The sequence below is a fragment of the Solanum dulcamara genome, chromosome 4 (genome assembly GCF_947179165.1).
Source record: "Solanum dulcamara chromosome 4, daSolDulc1.2, whole genome shotgun sequence".
Taxonomy (NCBI): Eukaryota; Viridiplantae; Streptophyta; class Magnoliopsida; order Solanales; family Solanaceae; genus Solanum; species Solanum dulcamara.
In genome coordinates this window covers 23,354,871-23,377,731 of record NC_077240.1, presented here as the reverse complement: position 1 = coordinate 23,377,731, position 22,861 = coordinate 23,354,871, and the positions used below count along the sequence as shown (strand labels likewise).

General features: G+C 31.6%; 2 protein-coding genes across 3 annotated transcripts; both read right to left on the bottom strand.

Moving 5' to 3' along the window:
• Nucleotides 1-852: 852 nt before the first annotated feature.
• On the bottom strand, nt 853-4,860 carry LOC129887008 (protein PNS1). 2 transcript variants are annotated; one of them, XM_055961937.1, is made up of 5 exons: nt 4,542-4,860; nt 3,997-4,446; nt 2,655-3,569; nt 1,583-1,816; nt 853-1,498 (listed from the first exon to the last, which is right to left on the bottom strand). In XM_055961937.1, the coding sequence occupies exons 1-5, from the start codon at nt 4,557-4,559 to the stop codon at nt 1,322-1,324; spliced, it is 1,794 nt and encodes a 597-aa protein (XP_055817912.1). In that variant the 5' UTR covers nt 4,560-4,860; the 3' UTR covers nt 853-1,321. The 2 variants fall into 2 exon arrangements, with proteins under 2 accessions (XP_055817912.1, XP_055817913.1); XM_055961938.1 differs by having other exon boundaries at nt 2,655-3,566.
• Nucleotides 4,861-8,210: 3,350 nt separating this feature from the next.
• LOC129887007 (uncharacterized) lies at nt 8,211-11,614 on the bottom strand. Its single transcript, XM_055961936.1, has 3 exons — nt 11,394-11,614; nt 11,260-11,312; nt 8,211-8,605 (listed from the first exon to the last, which is right to left on the bottom strand). The coding sequence occupies exons 1-3, from the start codon at nt 11,479-11,481 to the stop codon at nt 8,483-8,485; spliced, it is 264 nt and encodes an 87-aa protein (XP_055817911.1). The 5' UTR covers nt 11,482-11,614; the 3' UTR covers nt 8,211-8,482.
• Between the last annotated feature and the right edge of the window lie 11,247 nt (nt 11,615-22,861).

Genomic DNA, 22,861 nt, shown 5'->3' with positions numbered 1-22,861 from the left:
TCAACGTCATAGAAACAAAAAGTGATTAATTCACCTATCTTATCATTTGTTAAATCCATATTTTACACGTGACTTTATGGTCTAACAAAATACGAATTATTTTTTGGAAGCAATCAAAACTTGTCACCAATTTTCCCCAGGATTCTTGTATTCCAAATAGACAATCAAAAGATTCAAGTACTAATAGAGTTCAAAGTTTATACGATTAATTAATTAGTAGATTCAAAGTTCAAATATATATATATATATATATATATATATATTTCGTCTCAATTTATATGACATTTTTCTTAAATAATTTCTAAATATATATTTTTTAAAGTGTACTATCAAATTAAAAAACTTGACTCTCAAATTAAACTATATCACATTTATAAGAAAGAAAAAATAGGTAGGTTAGTGGGAGAAAGTAAAAGCAGGTGAAAGCAATTGTGCATGTGCATTCTATTGATACCTCACGTGCCATGTCTTGAAATCTGGTGGACTGCTGACGTGTAATATCCAGAAAAAACAGTTGGTCTATTTTTATTTATTTATTTAGTTGTTCTATTTTGATTAATGCAATTTCCGCTTTACTCCCACCTAAAATTATACCCCTATTTTTAAATTAACGAATCATTTTATTTTCCTCCAGCAAATCAAAACTATTACCACAAGTGTATATTATATCTAGTTTGGCACTATTGGTATTTTACTTGAAATGGCACTATTGATCGACGAAAAAAATGTAAAATTTGAATTTTTTATCACTGCTCTAACACATTGGTGACTTGGTGTTTTAATGATAAGAGTTAATCATATGAATAAGGTTTTGTCACGTATCTGGTGCAGCTAAATAATTAAAATATGCAATTAGAACAATCCAAGGTGATTAAGAAAATGAAAAACAATTTGTTCCAACTTTACATAATTACGTAAAGAATGAAATCTAATTAATTAAATAACATTAGGTTTAGCTAACTAAGATGTTGACAATAAAACAGTGGTGGGGCCTTACCACGACAGTACAATATCCCCAAAGTATATCAATTATTATATAAATACAAAAGACAGGACCATAAAGACACCTCATCGTGGCCTCTTCTTGTTGGAAAAATCTGAGTGGGCACTCCAACTTGAAGGTTATTTCACATCATCATCACTTGTTGAATTGAGCCTTTGGTCCTTGCAATAAATTGATGAAGATCTAACATAGGGTTATGTTGACAAAAAATAATTTTATATACATGTGCATATGACAATAAAAGCTGCTTACATGGTAAGTATCCTCCACCTTTAATTACAATTCTAAGATGATGAATTTGAGAAAAAAGTGATGTTATCATGCAGATCGAGAAGTAACAGATCTAGGAGTTGGCACAATAATATCACGATCAGACTTGATTAAATTGAGTCGTTCTTGAATGGTCTTGTCAAAAAGTCTATTATCTGGATTCTCAGCATAACAAACGTAGTAACTACTCACACAAGCATGAGGCAAAGCCATCGCAATCCTCGTCTGCACCCCCAACCAAAACCAAAAATTATAATCTAATCAATTAGGCACAAACATAAAAACAATAGTAAAGTGTAAAAGACTAACCATAAGGTAACCAACGTAGGCAGATAGAAGGGACAAGGTGGCGGTGAAATTGGGATAGACAGTGAAAGTCCAAGCACCAATCACAATAACACAAATGGAACCGCTACAAACTCCGGTGAGGAAGCAAATGGCACTTGTCATGTCCGAATCTACAATTGTCTCCATTTCTCTCTTTTGAAATAGCTCCCATGTGTCTTGTGATGCCTTCACAAAGCTCTTACCATACGTAGCAATCTAACAAAACAATGAAATACATTTTTTCAGTCAATATTTGCATATACTCTGTATATAATTAAAGAGCTTATTTATTTGAATTATTGTGTGATGGACCCAACATGACAAAGTTCTGAATAAGCACGAGTTCTATGTATTATTATAAGAAATCGTGAACTGTATGGTTTTGAAAAATAAAAGAAAGTGAAAGTTGAAGAAAATTAATATATATTTGTCTAAATAATTGAGAACACATCAGAAGGAATATTGACATCTCATTTCACACCGCACTCAAGGGGAGAGGGAATTATGACTACTAACTCTATGTGTTAAATACAACATTTAATAAATTGCAAACGCCAGTAATATGTTATAAATTGAAAATGAACCCCCAAAACAATTACTAATACGCTAGAGTATGAAGAAGACTTTAAATATAGATGTGGATAATGTTTTTTTTAAAAAAAAAAAAAAACTTCATAAGATAACAGTCAACATCGAATGTTAATCAGACTTCATCATTTAGAAATCCCTAGAGCATCCTAAGAAGTCCATTTCAAGGGATGTTACTCTAAATACCAGTCAACCCAAATAACAACAATTTCTTTCACAAGTAACTCAATTATATTTATAAGAACATTTTTATTCAATAAATATTGAAAATAAAAGAAGAAAAATGGAAAGAAAGTAGAAAACTTGAAGAGTTATGAGTGATTGAAAATAATCGAGATGATTTCGTTTTATCTGTATTAATTTTGATGGATAAAATAATTTCATCTTCGTACTAACGAAACCTAATAAAATAATCGAGATACAAGCAAATATACTCAACATTATTAAAAAGAAAGAATCGAAGCACCTGAACATATGCCCAGCCATTACCACGCTTGAAGATAGAATCCATGATTTTCAATCCACAATGAGCACAACAAAACATGAACTCATCTTCACCTTCAAGCAAATTCAGCCCTCGAGCAACAATTCTCAGAGCTTCAATTGCAGGAACAAACAAAGAACCAAGACAAGCACTTCCAAGATTCACAGACAATGCCCTCTGGAAACAAAACTGTGTACTAGATTGCATCCCTCTAAGATAATACAGAGCAATCACTCTGCTCACTGTCAAATTCACTACATTCCTCATCACCTCAGTAACCCAAGCCATACTCAAAACCAACGCGATTATAATCAACGGTGGGAAATAGAAATTTATAGCCCCAATCACAGCCAAAATCCACATTGACATCCATAAAAATCCAGCACCTAGTGTTAGATAAGTTGGACGATTCAAATCGCCAAATTTGGGTACGGGTTCAAGTGATTTGATTAAAATCTTTGTACAAAACTTAATTCTTGGTGTCACCCAACAAGAATACAATCCATTTCCAATTGCAAACATGATAAAAACAACTCCAACACCATCAGTTGAAGGTCTTTGGAAGCAAATTAATAGGATTCCAGCTGATAATGTGAGGATAAAAGAGCTCCAAAGTATAAAATGAACCATGAATGTAGGCCACATTCTCAATGCCTTTTGCCATATAAATGCTAGTGTTATGCTTAGTAGAGAAGCTGCTTCTACTTGTGGTAGAAAATACTTTAATAGCCTCTTTTCTTTTCTTTGTGCTTCCCCTGCTTCTAGTAGACCTTGTATCCCTTTGAATACAAGAAAACAAACTAGCCCAATTGCACCAATCATGTGTACAACGAACAGAAAAAGTGAAAACTTGTTTGTGTAGGATCTTGAGTTCAGTGTTATTACTGATGGTTGCTGCTAAAAAAAAAAAAGGAAAACCAAGAAGAAATATTTTCAGATTTTACTCAAAACTGAAAACTTGAAGACACAAAAGAAAAAAAAAATCAGCTCTATTTGGTACACCATGATACTAGAAGTTATTTTTCGAAAAATACTTTTGAAAATAAATTAATTTTTCTAAAAAATATTTAATAAATTTCTAAAATGATAATGATATTCAAATGTTGATTAAAGAAGTGATATAATGTTAAAAGTAGAAATAATTATATATAAAATAATTTTTGCCCAAAAACGAAGTACTAAGTTGTATTTTCTACTTTTGTTGAAAATGAAAAATATTATTTTTATAACCAAAACTGAAAAATGACTTATTTTCAGAAATATTTTTAGAAAAATATTTACCATCGTACCAAACACGTCTTCTAAGTTAAGCTCAGAGACATACTTGAGGAGTAGTAGTAGGGGTGGAGCGAGTCTGACTAGGTGCCGGAGAAGGGTGGTGCTGAGCCGGAGCTGGAACCGGAATCGGGGCCGGAGGAGGATGATGCTGAGACGGCATCGGCACGGGCACCGGAGCCGGAGGATGACGGTGGTGAAAAGGATTAGGAAAAGAACGGCGTTGATGATGATGAGCAGGTGGCGGAGCGTGATAAGGAGAAGGAGAAGCAACTCTAGTTCCGGCATTCATCACAAGCCTTAAAGGATTCGTCGCACTCAATCTTTGCATTCTCTCCATGTGAAAATTCTCACCGCCTGTTGCTGCTGCCGGCGCCGCCTCCGGTGGAGGCTGGTTTTGAAATCCCCTTTGTTGACTATCCATTTCACCTTTCTCCACATCTCTCTCTTCTTCTTCTCGTATCTTCGTCTCCTTTTCTCCATTTTCTTCCTCAGCTACCTAACAATAGAAACCAAAAAAAGAAAACTCAATTTCACTTTTTAATCACCAAAAAAATACAAATGAAATGAAATATTGGAGCTGTCTGTGCATACAGGTTCTACTGCACCCATGAACGACGTCGGAGAGCGGCGGCGCGTGGATGAAGAAGGATGAAAATAGATGTTATTCCGTTATGGAGGAGAGAAACGTTAGATTTTGTTGGCATGTGAATTGTGGTGGTGACTAATGCTATTGGTTGGCGCATCAAAATATTGCTTTCCACCATAGCTTTTATTTACTAAAATCTTTACCTCAAGAGTCCCCCAGACCAATTTGGTAAAACATTCCAAACGTGCATCTTACGGAGCGTGTTTACACGATCTGTGGCTGCGGCCGTTTCTCGCACGTGGTCAATTTTAGTTGAAAATTTTGCAGCAGTTTCGAGTTTTAAAGAGAAATATAAGGGTAAAAAATAATACTTCCTCCTTCTCATTTCATGTGTCATACTTTAATTGGTTGCGATATTTAAGAATAATAATAATAAATAATATTTATAATCTAAAATAATTTTTAAATATTTATATAGATGGATATCATTTTATTAAAAAAAAAAATTAAAATAAAATTATTTCTAATAATAATAAAATGACATTTAATATACACTAAGAAGTAAAGAGTGTCATATAAAATGGGATAAAGAGAGTATATGAAAATAAGACTTGTGTTTAGTCATGAATAAAAAATAAAGTTATTTTAATTTTTTTGTAAATTATTTGAAGTGAAAAATATTTTGATAATTTTTCAAATTCTAAAATTAACTTTTTGTTAAACTATCAAATTTTATGGATAAACATGCTTTCTGAAGTTCAATGACCAAAAAAAATAAAATAATTCATGACCCAACACATAAGACTAAAGTTGAAGGCTTCTAATAAGGTGGTGGTTGGTGAGACACAAAATTATCCTGTTCTTTTTTAGACTGAAAGCTAATACCCTTTTCTTTTACTGTGTATATAACTTTTTTTAGACTAATTTTATATTAGTCTGTTGTGTATAACTAAAGTCATTTTTAATATTCATGCAAATGAAAAGTTCTTTTTGGTGTTTGATTATTGAATGCCAAAATATTATTGAAAAATATATACTATATTAAAACTTAAATAATAATAATAATAATAATAATTACGAATCTCTTTTCCGATTATGTATATATACAAGATATTTTATTTTTAATATTATTAAATTGTAGAGTGTTTTTAATGAGCCGCTTGATTCTAAATGGAAAGTGCCTCCTTTCCACCATTTCAGTCTATTATTAATGGATATTTTACCGATACTGAAAATAGCTTGTTTACAAAAAAAATTAAAAATTAATAATAATATATTAATATTAATTGAAACAAGTAATATAAAATTAAAATTTAATCTATATAAAATAAATTACTTTCCTCCATCATTGGAAAGTCATTTTCATCTTGAAAAATATTAATGAAACACACTAAAAAAAATGTCTTTTCTAACATAAACTTCTTGTACTCTTACTTTTATTTTGAATAGATCTATTACCATATATGATCACTAAATTGATAAAAGTAGCCTCAATTTGTATAGAATCGAATTATAATTATCAAGATAGAGAGGAACAAGGATATTCATATTTATATACCTATCACATCGTCAAGCCTGTCCGCACCTTATCATAATTTCAACCCATTTACAAGTACTAAATGGAAGCCATTTGGATGACCTGATCGATAGTTTAAAATTATTTATATTGATGATGTATAAATTTTTAAACTCAAAAATATATTATTTTAAGAAAATAAAATTACGTTTATTACTTTTCTGTTTCAAAATATTCGTCATAATTTTTTTAGAGTCAAATGATATAAATTTTAATTAATATTTTAAAATGTAATTTTTTATAACATTGATTTGAGGAAAAATTGCAAGTCATAATACTATTAGTATAGCTTTGCTTATCTAAATTTTAATTTTAAAATGACTTAATCTGATCTAATTTAATTTTAAAAATTAATTAAATTAATTTTCGAGAAGCAAATCATAACAATTATTTTGGAACTAAGGGAGTAGTACCTTTTACGAAGATGACCGGCCGGTCTTTCTCATTTTCGTAACAATCCTCAAATACTATTGACAATAATCATATATAGATGAGTCATTAATCTTCTACGTAAACTAACGTTAATTTAGTTTAGTGTGTTATTGTGAATGAATTGGTATCAACATCTTCAATTCTTCATAAACTCATTTGGGTAAGTACCTTTCTAGATTTGATGTGAACTTCTATAATCAAACGACGTTCCACTTTATGCATAAATAAATACAAGGGAAAATAATACTTATATTCCAAAAAGGAAAAATATTTACTATTAAATGCTCAAATATTTTCATACCCTTTTTAAATTTTAAAATGACATAAATTTATTTTAAAATTCGCGCACTGACGTCACCATGATACCGATAGAGTATTAATATACCAACGAAGCATCACAGAGGATTAAACTTAGTCCTCTATGATATCGATATGACATTAATAAACCGACGGAGTATCACAAATAATATATTTACTAATTTAGAGTTTAATAAATAAAATTGTGATTTTAATAATTTTCTCTTAATTATTTTATTTTTATTTCTTAAAAGAAGAGGTCAATCCTATATGATACCAATAGGGTATCAACATACCAACGGAGCATCACAAAAAATGAAGCTCAATCCTATATGATATCTATATGGTATCAATATACCGAAAGAGTATCACCGAGGATTATTTCATGACAGTGATGGTGATGTCATGCGCGAAATTAAAAGGAAGAAAGTGGGGTAAGAAGTAAATAGTTTAGATCATGAATCTATTAAAGGTAAATAGTTTAGGTTGAATTCCATTTGAATAAATAGTTTCACAATTGAGTCTATTATATGTAATTTTTCTTTTATCTTTAATCTTTACATTTTTATTTTCCTAATTGATCAATATGACCGTTGATAGATTAAAAGACAGAGAGAATAAGGTTGAGAAACCTGAAATAAACTGTATCCCAAATTTATTTAGGAGCCAAACAGAGAAGCAAATAATGGCAAGTGGTTGGGTGGAAGGACATTAATATACTAGTTTATTAATGCAACTGACAGGAAAAGACTTCTACATTTATCAAAATTTAAAATATACGAAGAGACAAGAAAAACAATACATTTAAAAGCATATTTCCAGACTGAAATAAAATATCTCACCACAAATCTAACAGGCTGGCATAATCCAAACTGTGGATACTAGTTTTAAATTTATATTTTCGTAAAAATTGTAAAGTTAATCGAAAATATGGCAAATAAAATAAAAAAGGAAAACCACTCAACAACGGAAAATATCATATATATATTTTTTTTCATTTGGCCCTACTGAAAATAATATTTGATATTGCAGTAGTAGACTCATAGATATATGGACACTGATCAATTTTAATTAATTACTATCGCGCATTATGTATATTTGTTATTTTCCAAAAGGTTAAACTTAGAAGAAATGAGAGATTCAATATTTTTGTATAATCTGATCATCATGGTTGAAAACTTCTGATTATATTCGTAACTAACTAATGATTTTTCTTCAAAGGAAATATTGGGCTTATTCGTCTTTCACTATTTTGAAACTGATTGCAATATGATTGTATCTAGATGGAAAGGAAACTTATTTTCCTTACTCATTTATCTTATTTTTAAAAAAATTCTATGATTTTTGACCAACCACACATGACAAAAAATTTCCATAAAATGTTTTCCTCTGGACCAAACACACCAAGTGTCCAAAAACATTTTACAGACATGCCACACTATTCTCCACAAGGAGTTGAAGGTCCTTAAACAAGGTACATGCTAATCAGAGAGTTATGAGAAGAAAATAAAACCCAGCAATGAAACTCGATCGATCCATTAAAAAAAAAAAAAAAAGAGAGACTCAAAACTTGGTCTTAAAAAGTGAAAAGGAAGAGCTTAAGCATCAAAAATTTTGTTTATACAATTGATTCCTAAGGCACTACTTCTTTGCACCGCCACTGGAGGACTCAGGCTTTTGAAGTATACATAATTGACCACCATCCTTCGTAGCAAAAGTGGCTGCTTTTGCTTCGTTGCACTGATTAATAAACTTTGTCAATTCCTGGCCACACAAAAGAACAATGCAGAATAATGAGACAAAGGAGATTACACCTAGAGTTTGACCTACGTTATTTTCATATCCGACATAGCAAAAAATACCAAAGAAGCAACAAAATAACTTATTACACCTTGCATACTAATATATGTGACGTTTGTATGTGCATCGAGTTTTTAAAGTTTTACTTGTATGTCATTAGTTAGCAAAGGAAAAAACTATTCAAGAAGAACTAGATTATAATGAGGAGGAAACATCACATGATTGTCCAAGGAAATACATTCACGAGAATATTAACTTAAAAGAAATGTTATATAAAATACTGATACTTGTGGAATCATGCAAGACACATTTAGACATCCCAAAATGGAAAGCTTATCATATAAATTGGAATACAGAGAGTAGACTAGAACTAAAACTAAAAAAGATCAGTGAACCCGGAACTCTGAACGCCGTATATACTTTATGAGCTCAATTAGTGAGACATGCTAAAAGGTTGGTGCAATAGATAATCTGACAAACACATCTACATTTAAAGAATGAATATATTTAGTGCAAGCCTGCTTCTGTGTGACAATGATAGATAGGTAATGCCACAATTCACATTGACACAAACTTAAATCATTTGCTAAGTTAAAACAATTGTAATGTGAAGGCAGTCAATCAAGTTCACTTTCCTACCATTGGAAACTCAGAGTCAGCTTGTCATTTGCAGAATACCACTATACATTATCATTTAAACCTGTTCAATAGTCAAGCAAATGATTTGACTGAATTATAAAGTTGAAATTACAGCTATTTGACAAAGATCAAGCCACTGCAGTCAGGAGTTTTAAGAAATGTCAAAGGCTTTAACCTGTGTGATGGTATCTAAACAAAACATGAATTGACTGGATATACCCAACAAGTCAGAAGAGAAAACAAAGATAAAACCGAAATGAACTACATATTGTCCTGCATTCCATTCTGGTTTTTTCTCTGCTCCAGTATCCTTTTTTGAGAAGGGTAAAATAGATATTTTTTGAGGAGGAGCTCCAGTCTATCCTTGTGTACAGAATATATCAATCAGTAAAAATATCCTCCTGATAACCCTAAACTTCACTGCTTGTGGCATCTATATATAAGTACTCAAAGATTGTATAAAATAAAATGACTCAAAGTTGAGCAGATTAATTTGTTTCGCAAATCTCTCACCAAAAAAGATTAACTTTGATCAGTTTGACGTCTAGCATCTATTTGAAGAAGAACATGAACCTGGATGTTTTATCCTACTATAACACCCTCCCCAAACACTACTTTAAGCTAGCGTTTGGCCCCAAGTTCCCAAATATTCTTGGTAAGTAATTTTTTGGTGAAGTTTCACCATGCGTTTGGCCACAAATTTTCCCAAGAATATTTAACTATTTCAAAATATATTATTTTGTACCCATAAGTTCTAAAAATTATTAAAAATATCAATAAATTTGTGTTATCATTTTATAATGAACATGTTCTGTTAAAAAAATTATTATAACATAATTGATAACAATCAACAACAACAACAAAATAACACATGGGCAAGATCAATAGATTAATCGAATTAAAAATAAATTGTTCTTTTTTTCCAATCTTGTCACTCAAACTATTCTGTTCCGGATGAGGTAATAACAAACTATTCTTTTATAAAATCTTTCCACATCCTACGAACAATCTCTTTCTGACAATAAATGACGGGTGTTTTTATAAAATATAAAAAATTGAGGTAATTTTAAATTTTTTAAAACTTCCCAACTTCCCAAGTTCTAGCTTTTTCTAGAACTTGGGAACTTGGGATATTTGCCAAATATATTTGTCAAGTAATGACAAATTATATGGCCAAACATTAGTTCCCAAGTTTTTCCCAAAAATTACTTGGGGACAAACGGCACCTAGTGTTTATGCAGGTTCCATGTTTCATCAAGGAATACTGAATCAAGATCCCAGATTGAATGGTCTGTGAAACTCAAGGAAGCCCTTTCCAGCAAAACTAAGAGTTTTAACTATTTTCTTTCCATAAACCTTCCTCTCTTTTGACAACTTTATACCTAGCAGCAGTATCATATTACATTTCCAGATCCAAACCATACATATTCATATTATTTGGCATAGCAATAAGCTTCAACCACGACTCTTCCGCAAATTTTTCACACACTATTCTGAACTTATTAAAGCAAAAGGAAAAGTAAGGACACCTACTACTAACCATAATACAAACAAAAGAACCAAGTTTCAAGAACATGAGTTGATTGACCTAAACTGAGGAAATAAGGCATATAACTCCACAAGACTAACAAAGGCAAACCTCATAAGAAAATGACAATAAGGTCATCACTAACCTCAATTCTCCGACAAAGCCATTTAACTAATCAATTATGGTTCCCAACCTTGTACCTTACCCACACCTTCAATCCCCAAAATACCCCTTTCTCAATTCCCTTTTGATTTTTGGCCATTATGAAGTTTGAGAGGTTAACTTTCATATATTTAAATTTTCCACCAAGAAGTTGCAAAATCATCTAAACCAGCTCCAAACAATGTTGCTACATAGCAGATATTCAATATGATTGGGGGAATTGGAAGCACATCAAATACCAAAAATCATACATCTAGAAATCACAAGGCATGATTAAAAAAACACTCACCCGATCGACATCCATCTGCTTTGTGTTCTTTGACGGTTTCACAGCTCTCTTCCCTATAAATAAAATCAGTTGTTAGCTCCGTATAGATGCAATAACACAAACGATGTAAGTACACACAAAAAAAATACATATACCTTTGCGAATTTGAGGGGCTTTTCCATGTCGACTCGGTACTGATTTCTTCTTCTGTTGGCCTTTGAAAAGATTTGCCTTTTGTGTCATCTTTCAACCGCCTTCAATGGATACTAGGGTTTCTGTTGGATGCTAGGGTTTATATTTATCCGATTTGGTGTATTGCGGTTCAGATGGAAGACAGAGACCGGTTCGGGTAAGATCTGAACTACGGAGAGTTTCTTTTGATGAGCTGCAAAAAAAAGGTAAATTATCTTAAATAGCTTATAAATTAAAAATAATTTTTAAATTATTTAAAATAAGTTAAGTCAAATAAATACTTAGAGTAGCGGAGGATCGGGTCTGGGACTGGCGGGACGGGACGGGACGGGACGGGACGGGACAAGACATTCCTTTACCGCAATCGATCGGGATTGGGGTCGGGATTCCCAGAATGAAACGGCAGTTCTGTCCCTTTCCACCTAATTTATGGGATGGCATGAGACGGAACGGGACGCGGGATGATTTTTTTTAAAAAAAAATAATTATTTAAATTATGTATGTTTAAGTTTTTAAGTTATGATTTTTAATAACATTTTTAGCTAAGTAAGAAAAAAATATGTTTAAGTTTCAAAAATTATAATTTTGAAAACAACATTTAAAATTTAAGTTTAAATTTATTTAAATTTTAATTGTATGAATTTGTATTACAATTTATAAATATTAAAAAAGTAACTAATCTACGTGGCCATCTTTTAGGATGAGTTCTGTTTGAACTAGTTCTTGTTTATAAAACTAATATTTGTATTGTCCAATAAAATTTCTTTCTAACTTTCGTATCATTTCGGCAGAAACATCCTTTGAAACTGACAAAGATGTTTGATAGTCTAGTACTTCCGTTCCGTCATCACTATGACTGTCTGAAATCCTTTACTATAATGAGTTACTGGGACAAGCCCCCAAGCAACTCTAACTGACTGAAAATTGAACGAAAAATAAAAGAACTAATATAATGATTGTTCTTGAAGGATGAAGACTCGTCAACTCTACTGCTGTTGACTGAAGATTATACTAACCGCGAGCTGGATACTAAGCGTCCGAACCTATATTATAAAATAATATAGTTCGAGAGTAAACGGTTAGTACTTTGAATTTACTGAGTATGTAGGATACGCATGATAAAAATAATAACTGGATATGCTGAATCTAAAAATGTTGTACTGAATAACATGAAATGATGTAATGACCAAGTAGTAAAACATATAACTAATACATATAGAAAATTGAAATAACTGACTACAATGTCATGCAACATTTGTGACTAAACTCTGAGAGATACGATCAATTGATATATAACCATGTGAACTATAACATGGAGTTTGATGTATAATCCTCATCAAAGGGGTCCAATATACCTTGTTAGGATATAAAGGCTGATCTGAGCTAATGTGATACCACTAAGCTAATGTCCATAAAGGAGCCAGTCCTGATCTGACGGGTGCCCTTATAATTCTACGGTGACACAAAGTTCTGAGATTTAGGGATTGATACTAAGGGTCTCATGTTGACGGGTGAGCCTTCATCCCTACATTCGCTGGGATACGCTTGATGCTAAGTAATACTCCCAATGAAAATATGTTGATTAACTAATAAAGCAATTAAACTTAGTAATACTAATTGATGTTGATGAAACTAATAATAATTGAGTAGCCAATGAATTCTGATAAAAAATGATAATACTTGAGAGACATTTTATCTAAAAGCATCTTAAATTCTGAAAACTGATAATCTGAGATATGCAATATATGTATATTGAGGGTTCTTGAAAATAACAATTTAAAATATTTATTTTATAGATGAAATCATATAAATAACTATCCATGAAGGAGACTGAGAAAATAATAAAGAATCACGTTTTGCATAAGAACCCTAACTTTCGTAGAATCATAAACTGAAAATATGATTTTACTTTGGGACTTAATGGGTGAAAGGATATATATTGATGAAATTTCACATATCTGGAATGAAAGCTCTAACTTAAATTTATAGACTGAGACTTAAAGATGAAGAGCTCTAGTTCTTACTTGAGAGGAACCTTGAGCGTATTAATTTTAGATTCTGGTTGTTATGCGTGAATGGAGAGGTTTTTAGTCGACTAATTCCCTTTAATCTCACTTATAATAAGCTAAAATGACATAATATAAGAATTAAAAGAATGGAAAAAAAAATTAAAATAACCCTGAAAGAAAACTGTTGGAGGCAATCTACGAGAGCCATCTACGATCCGTGATTCTATCTATGGATCGTAGATCCCTTTCGTAGAAGGCAGGCTAAAACTCTGAGTTTCTAAAATTTTATCTACGAAATTCATCTATGCTCCATGGTTCCATCTACAGATCATAAATGGTGTCCACAAATATAAACTAAATATCAAATTTTAAGATTTTGGTTCAAGAGCATATCTACGACCCATAAACGGTTCTACGATTCGTAGATCAAACTCGTAAAACTCAGGCTAAAATCTCTACTTATGAAGTTTGGTATACGAATCTCATCTATGGTCCTTAAAAGGATTTACCATCAGTAGACTGAGCCTATAAAATTCAAGAACTTTTTTTTATCTCTAAACTTGATCTACGAACCTCATCTACGATCCATGATTCCATCTACATTCCATAAATGTTGCCTGTAAATGCCAAAAATTTCTGCAAACTTAATTTTTTAGCTTCAGAAGATTTGATTTGGGACTTTAGATTTGGGGCGTTACAAATAGATATGAGATCTTCCAAAGTGTTTTAGCCTCGTTTGGTTTTCGGCTTCTACTCCCGATTAATTCTGACGCAATTAGTAGCCATGGTTTGTGTCACAACTCAAGCCTATGGCCTAGACGTGACATGGCGAATGAGGAACCAGAAAATACCTCAAATAAGCCTCTTAGTATTATTTTAGCCTTTCATAGGTAATGATGATAAATAAACAAGCGGAAATCATAATAGTAAATCTTCAACTTACATATGTCCAACAATACCTCTAACTTTTAGATTTAACGGGGTTAAGACAAGTCCCTAGCTCACCCTCAATCATAATAGAAGAAATGTCATAGTAAAATATCTCAACATATCATAAGCTAGAAAGATAAAAGAGTATTGTTTCCGAAATATGGGAACTCACCAAAAGTAGTCTTCAACGGAATCTCAACTAGCCACGTGGAGGAGAACGAGGATGAGCACTGGTCCCTACATGGTGATATCATGTAGGCAAAAGAATATGCGTTAGTACTTTGAATGTACTAAGTATGTAAGGATGCATGAACATTGAGGAAACATTAAAACATTTATGTAATATGGAACATAATGTAATGCATGCATAATAAATCATATAGATATCCTTTAAAACATTCATTTTGTGGGAAAATGACCATAACCGACATTTAAGACCATGCGAACTATTACATAGAATCCAACATAACCCTCTATGTTGGCCGGAGAGACTACTTGTTAGGTAGAACTCCGTCAACTTCATTCATTTCTTTAACTTTAACTTTAAGGGCTTTCATGGATCCATTAGCCTAAGCCTACAAGGGCTCCTATGTTGGCACATAGTTAATGAGACAAGGGGTTGCTACTAGAATTCCCTTACCGAATCCCACCTCAATGACCCATTCAGTGCTAAGTCAATCCCACAGAATAGTTTAATATTTCAAAATAGTCATAGCATATAGCTTGAGAATTCAAAATATTATATTCGGTAGAATAGCTCATTAAAACATTTGGTAATTCAAATATGCAAGAATTGTCCTTATTGCATAAAGAATACATTATTCATATCATTTCATCATTCTTTTTTTTTCATACGACTCCCTTTTGATTATAAACATTGCTTTCATAAATATTCATTTGGAGTCAAAGCTTTTAAGTCAAACTTCATTGAAAATATAGTAAAACTAGGTGAGTTCAAATCACCTTAACTTGCAAACATGTATGTAAATAAATATGCATAAATACATTGAAATTCATTAATTAAAAATCATGTTTTAACCAACCCACCATGAATTTCAAGAACCTTTAAAGAGATAAATAGATAAATTACTTGCAATCCATCAATTCATACATATAAAATCATGTTGCATCAAAATAGATCAATAATCATTAGTTTAACCATGATTCATGCTATGAAAAATAAATAAGAATTTCTCATAAGAAAATATTACTTGAAATCAAGAGATTTAATTGAAAGAGTTTTTGAACTACATGGGTGGAAAAACCTATGGACAAACACCCACATAACTTAGAGTAAAGCTTAACAAAAATAAACATAATTTATTATATAATTAAAATACTTTAGGCATGAGAGTGGAATGAATACTCTCATTGAAGCCTTACATACCTGGAATCCGAAGCTTTAGTCGGAACCGAAGGATTTAATGAACACTCTCGAGTCCTAGATTTTCTCTTCGCCGGAACATTTTGTGTACTACCCGGAGTATATGAATCACCGAAATAGTATTTCTTCACTACTAAGAACTAAAACTATATTTGAGAATGAGTAAAGAAGTGTATAGAGAAAAGAGTTGCTTGAGAAGGCTTGATGAATAAAATGAGGAAATAAGGTGGCTATTTATAGGTGTAGAAGAGTGACCTAACAATAAATAAAAATAATTACAAAAGATGATTTTGAAAATTCAATTGAGGATTTTGATGTCATGGATGATGTCAAATGGTTCTAGATCTTTCCATGGTAGGTGAGATGAGTTCTCTTTAATAGAATACTCTTTTTCAGAGCTACAATTGAACAAGATAAATTTCGTATTAGGATTTTGTGTCTTATAAGAATTGTATATATGGAAGTCTAATTTCATGTCATTCAAGAATCAATCAATATGGAGCATCCTACAGTGAGATATGATTTTTCTTCTATAAATACTTCATTCCGTCACAACATCTTGTCTTACAATAATTAATTTATTTGACCTACTTAACCTCCGAAACATAAAATATAATATTCACAAAAGTTGTAGGTAATGATATTGTGATTACTCAGAAATTTGAATCACCTAATTTGGACCATCCTACAGTGAGATATGATTTTTCTTCTATAAATACTCTATTCTGTCACAGCATCCTATCTTACAACAATTAATTTATTTGACCTACTTAACCTACGAAACTTAAAATATAATCTACAAAAAAGTTATAGGTAATGATATTGTGGTTACTCAGAAATTTGAATTACCTAATTTGGATCATCCTATGAAAAATTATGCCCAAAATACAGAGGCTGTATTATTTTTTTTGACGAGAATTGAAACATTGATACATCCTTGAAAACATCCTCGAAACATCATTCATTACTATCATAAAGCATTCATAAAATCCTTCATAACTTTCATGATCATAGTTCATAGTGCATAGTTGAAAATCATAGACATAATGCGTGGGTTCATATGAAATTAATTTAAAATCATATATATATCATAGTAAATTCATGTATAATGAAGTAGAATACATGGATTGAAATCAATTAAAAATGACCCATGAAGAATTGACATGAAACCCTCATTGAATTGAGTGAAATTGAACTTGGAGAATTGAGATCTTTGAGGATCGAATGGATGAGAGGAATCCATTGATGAATTCTCACATACCTGGATAATCAAAACCCAAAAGCAACGGAGATTGAACTTGACTTGAAACCCTATCCTTGATTTGGAGAAGAACCCTTGGGAGAGAATACTAGAGAGAAGATTTTTTTGAGTGAGAGAGCTTAGGAGAGAATGGGTAGTTATTGAAGGATTTTGGGTAGTTATAGGCATAGAAAAATACCCCAAAACACCCTTGCTTCAATATTAAAAGAATGAGAAATGTCTGAAATGCCCTTAGAATTAACTATAGCATAGATTCCACGAACGCCTTCTACAGTCCGTGGAACGCTACACGGACCGTCTAGGGTTTCTTGGAGGGCAGTCCAAATAAATTTTCTAAAGTCTTCACCTTATGGATAGGTATACGGCTTGTGAAACTTTTCACGGACCGTATAACCTTCCATATAGGTTTCTGGAGTCCAAAACCTCCCAAGGTCTGGTGGCATGGTCTACAAACTTTTCACGGTTCTTAAAACTCACTATGATCCGTCGAACACATCCGTATAGTCACTCCCTCCTACTCTCAAAAGTATTTTTCCACGACACTATCTACGGCTCGTAGATACCTTTATGGGTTGTATAGGTTCCCATTAAAGATCATACCAACCTAACTTCATTGAGGAACTTCCTACGGATGGGTCTATGGTCTGTAGGACCTTGTAAGGACCCTATGATCGTCCATCCAAAAATTCCTCAACCATTTTTTCAATTTGGCTCCCTTCTACGGATGTCCTTATGGCTTTCTATGGCCCGTAGACCATCTCGTAGACTAGTGCACCAAAGCCAGTTCTTCTGTAAATTTTTCTTTGTTCGACTTTTTGACTTTTGGGGTCTTACATAGACGTAGTTCGTGTCCAGATTTTGGTCTCCCCAGTCCTGAAATATATCTAGTCTTAGCTAGAAATAGCTTTTGCTCTTCTGTTTACTCATCGGGCTTATGGGGGTCTATTTGAGTTATTTTTATTTCAATTGCATACTAGTGTACTTTCTTGACTTATGGGGGTCTAATTAGGTTATAGTTATCTGCTTTACTTTATCTTTCCACTTTGTGTTAGATTATTGAGGTGCACAGTTAGACTTATTGCTATTGTTCCTTTTTTTCCTGCCTCCTTGATACCATTTTACTCATCGCTTTACATTGTGTATTTACTTTTCAAGCTCAGTCAACCTATGATGCCTGCTGAGCACCCATTGTTTTAGTATTCATGCTACATTCGGCATTTATTTTTTCTGATGCAGATCCGAGCACCAGCCGACAGTGTTGATCTTGTGCATAGAAGTTAGGATATTCGGATATTGAGGGTGAGCTAATGATTCCTAGTTTGACTCGTCTCTATATGTATATAGTTTTTGGCTACTCTTTTGTATTCGATACAAGTCTATACTTATTTTGCTTATTTTGAAGTCTGTACTCGTTTTAGTAGCTTTGTACCATCGTCCATCAAGTCGTGGGATTAGATTTTGTATTTTGTCTTCTCTCAAGGGTTGTATATGTATATTATCTCTTATTTTTGCTGCTTCTTTCTTAAATCTATTTAATTATGCTCTTGTCTATTTCTTCCGCTGCTTAAACCCGTTATCATTGGTTTTGGGTTAAGGATTAACCTACCTACTGGTGAGATTTAGAACATGTCATTATGAATCGAGTTTTTGGATCGTGACATTTTATAGGTACTCCGGGGATTCAACAACCTCTTCTAATATAAAACTAGGAGCGAAAGATTAACAAATTTTTTTTAAAGAATGAAAATCCAACATCATGTAATATAAAAGAAAAAGATATTGTTCTTTAATTTTGTACTCCACAAAAGAAAGGGAACTTAAATATTTATAGATGAAGAAGATGTCTATTCATCTTCAGAATAATAGACATGCACCAACATTAAGTGGGTATAGGTTAATGTCTCTAAAGAAGATTAAATGGCTAATCATGAATCAAGGTAATAAAAGAAAAGTTAAGAGGCTAAAGAATAAAGGTCTATTAATAAGTCAATGATAATGAGTAATGTAGCAATAAGGGTAGTCAAATTGAGAATATTTCTAATCAAGAAGTCATTTAAGACTAATTAAATGGTGGAAACTGATATTTGAATACATGCTTTTGAGATTCTACATTTTATTTTCCAACAGTATGATGGAGAGGTAACGTAGATGTAAGCTATGAATTTTGTTCATGAAGAAGAGTACCGTCAATATATACACATGGAATGTTTACCATAATGATGTCAGTTCCCCCTCTCATTTATGTTCAAATCTTCAACTGACCCCAAAATATTGTGTTAAAAGTTTGAAAATTACTTATATGTGATGAAATCCCAACACTTTTGAACATATTACAACTATATTATGCACAAGTTTGTGCTATTTTCCCCCTTAAGTATCCTTTTGCTGATAAGTAGTGTTGAAAATCTGGTGGAAAATACTTTACCACGAACACTGTATAGAATTCTCCAAAGTTTGAGGCATACTAGGCACTGTCCTTAAAAATATTTCACCCGATATAGGTATATCACCCAGTATTTAACAAGCTCTTCTAATAGAAATTAGGAGCCAGAAACTAACAAATATTTTATCAAAGAAAAATCCAGCACCATATAATATTCTATTAGAAGGAGAAATTTCATATAGTATATCTTTCCTCTTCTGTTTTCTCTCATGTTCACAAAATAATTCCCTTCTGCTATCAATAATGTAAATGATTAAATTAATCAACTTACTATTGAAACTCAAGAATATGGTCGTGGAGTTCATAGTTTTACAACTGCAAACTCAAGAATAAAATCATGAAGTTAATGATTCTACAACTGAAGATTTCAAAGATAAGAGTCATGAAATTTCACTTATAATCCCAAAGTTCTACACTCTATGTTATATTAATATATATGACCGAAACAATAATTTCTTGTTTGGTTACTAATTCTCAGATAAGTTATATCAGAATTAGTATTTTGTATCGAAAATAGTTATTTCTATCAGATGATGGAATAATATGAAATTTCTTACCCCAAGATAAAACATGAAAATGACAAAAATATTCACGAGGTCTCTCATTCTCTTTTTATGTTAAATAAGGTGGAGGGTATTTTTACGAACAAACAACTTCTTCTTAAAAATTATGCAAAGCATTTTATTTTCAATAAAACAAAATAAATAGTCAGTAATAAATAATACAAGAATAACTAATTCTACCATAACAAATCACAATATAACTTGTCTTCAAACCAAACAACTTTTAAAATAAAATGACACGCTCTAGAAAAACATACAACAAATTATAAAGCTAAGATAATAAATTTAACTTGACACTTTTTTTGAAACTTAATCTTAAATATAACATAATATTTCTGTGATTATAAGTACTTGAAATTTGTAGTTTGTTATACATTTTTGTGGCTATAAAAATTTCTCATAAATGAAATATAAATATGTCTTTTTTCTTAAATGAATTAATAAGAAAATAATATCAAATAAATAAGAATTGATATTTAAGTAAGTTTTTTTTTTATCATAATTTTTTATATGTCTTTTAAATAGTTTGAATTGTAAATAGTGTGACTTATAATACTCTTTCTAGTTCATATTAAGTGATTTTTTTAGAGTTTGACACATCCATCAATTAAAGATTATTTCTCATTATTATACTTTTGATTATTGCCAAACTATTCTACCAAAAATTATAAAGTAATTAAGAGCCTCACTCAATGAAAGGTAAATATAAAAAAGTTTCAACAATATTTTTAAACTTTGAATAATAATCACTTATTTTGAAATAGAGGTGGACATGGTATGGTAGATACCGAAATCGAATTTTTTAACACCGTTGTTTGAGTTTTATGGTATTTGGTATGCATTTTTAACAAGTTTGGTATTTGGTATTTATAAAAAAAAATACCGAAATACCAAATACCATACCAAAGTATATAGTTGCATAAAATTCATATATATAACTTAAGTACGTGGCGTTGTTACACCAGATCTACGAGTCTCCCGAAGGACTCTTTCGGTTGACAATTTTGATTTCCAGTCGATATACTTTAGTTCTGATTTACCCCGTTCATCTCTTCTTCTTAACTTATTTTTAACAACTTCATCTTTAACCCCACCCCGGATATATCTGGCCATAGTTATGTCCTTTGTTCAGGTGGACTGTCAAGGCCAATTCAAGTTCCTAGGAATTTACAGGTTAATCCATAGTCGTCGTTAAAAGTTAAGAAGCTAACCATATACTAAGGGTTTCAAAATTAAAATATGTACAATCATTTACATAATACAGCATAAACATAAACACATATTTTTTGGGGAAAATTAATTTAAGAGACTTACATGACTTAGATTGAGAGAGGTTTCCCTTTCGGAAACCCCGAAGGTCTTTGAGATAAAACCTAAAACTTCACACAACCACACGCTTGTTATATTATATAAACTGCTTTAGTACAACTTCAAGAAAGGTTTTTTGGAAGGGGATTGGTGTTTTTTACAAGGGAAGGGGAATATGTTGGAGGGTTTTCTCACACTTAAACTTGGAGCTTCTCTCTCTAGAATTCTGTCTTTCTAATTTACACAACTATCTCTTATATAGAGGTAGAGATAGCAAAATGAAGGGATTAAAACATCACTACGTGGCCTTATTCTAGATGGCCGACACTTGTTGATAAGGTTTAATAATGCGCGTCGGATGCCATTGGGCCCCATCGTCACATGCATTATCAAACTTTCTTTTTGACTGACTATTTTACAGACGCGTGCTTTTGTCAACAGTTTTTCCCTCTTTTGGAGGGTATTGATAAAGTGACAACACTCACATAATATCTGTGGGCATACCCACATGACACACTTATTCATTTATCTTTATGTCCTTTTCATCTGTCTTTATGTCTTTGTCTCTTTTCTGTCTTTATGTTCTTGGATGCTTTTGCTCTAAATATCAAGATTATGAAGAGCAATAGAGTCAGAACTCATGCCCGAGTTGTCGTCTTCATACGGGTCTTGGGCGTCTTGGTAATTATCGTTTTCATAGCCTTCTTCCGAACTGGGTGTTCTTATTGGGCTTGTATTTGTGTCTTCGTCTGATTGAACTCGTCTGTTTTCTGGGTCTGGACTGTCTTTACTAATAACATGCTTATCACATCCCTAGTCTTTGAAGAATTGTTCTAAAGTTTGCTTAATTATGACTTCAATTTATATATATATATATATATATATATATATATATATATATATATATATATACTAGCAAATATATAAAATAATAACTAATTATTTAATTAGATGTTGAAGTTTTGATTACTCTATCTTTTTTTAGCTGTTCTTTTTGGCTGATTGTTTAACAAAGAGAATTGTTTGTACTTTATTTTGAATATTTTTTTATATATAAGACATTACTATGATATAATTGAGACATTTCTTGAAAAATCAAAATTATTATTGTTTATTATATGAATACATGTAAGTTGAAGACTTGAAGTTGACCAAACTATGATAACCGATTTACTGTACCGCAAAATATCGAAATCGAACTTTAAAATATCGAACCATACCGAATCAATTTGGTATGATAATGATATAATATTTTTAAAAACTGTAAATCAAAATTACCGAACCAAACTTTTCAGTATCATATTGTACCACGCCCACCCCTATTTTGAACTATAAAAAAAGATTTAAACAATTCACTTAATATGGACTAGTAAAAGTACTATTTACCTAATTTTCAAACATTTTATTTTTAAAAAGTTAAACATTTGTTGTCCAAATTCAAATTCAAAACTAAAAATTTTAACTCTCAAAATCCATTACAATCGTAGGAAATTAAATCACTCTCCCTACTTTCTAGTTTCTACTACTTCAGTA

Bases quoted from the DNA above. Each gene is read 5' to 3' on its own strand.
- LOC129887008 (XM_055961937.1), bottom strand. The intron at 1,817-2,654 runs GTGCTTCGATTC...TTGTTTTGTTAG, and splicing joins ATGGCTGGGCATATGTTCAG to ATTGCTACGTATGGTAAGAG. The intron at 1,499-1,582 runs GTTAGTCTTTTA...TTGGGGGTGCAG, and splicing joins CCTACGTTGGTTACCTTATG to ACGAGGATTGCGATGGCTTT.
- LOC129887007 (XM_055961936.1), bottom strand. From the start codon at position 11,481: ATGACACAAAAGGCAAATCTTTTCAAAGGCCAACAGAAGAAGAAATCA. The intron at 11,313-11,393 runs GTATATGTATTT...TTTTATTTATAG, and splicing joins AGCCCCTCAAATTCGCAAAG to GGAAGAGAGCTGTGAAACCG. The intron at 8,606-11,259 runs GTGAGTGTTTTT...TTGTGTGGCCAG, and splicing joins AGCAGATGGATGTCGATCGG to GAATTGACAAAGTTTATTAA.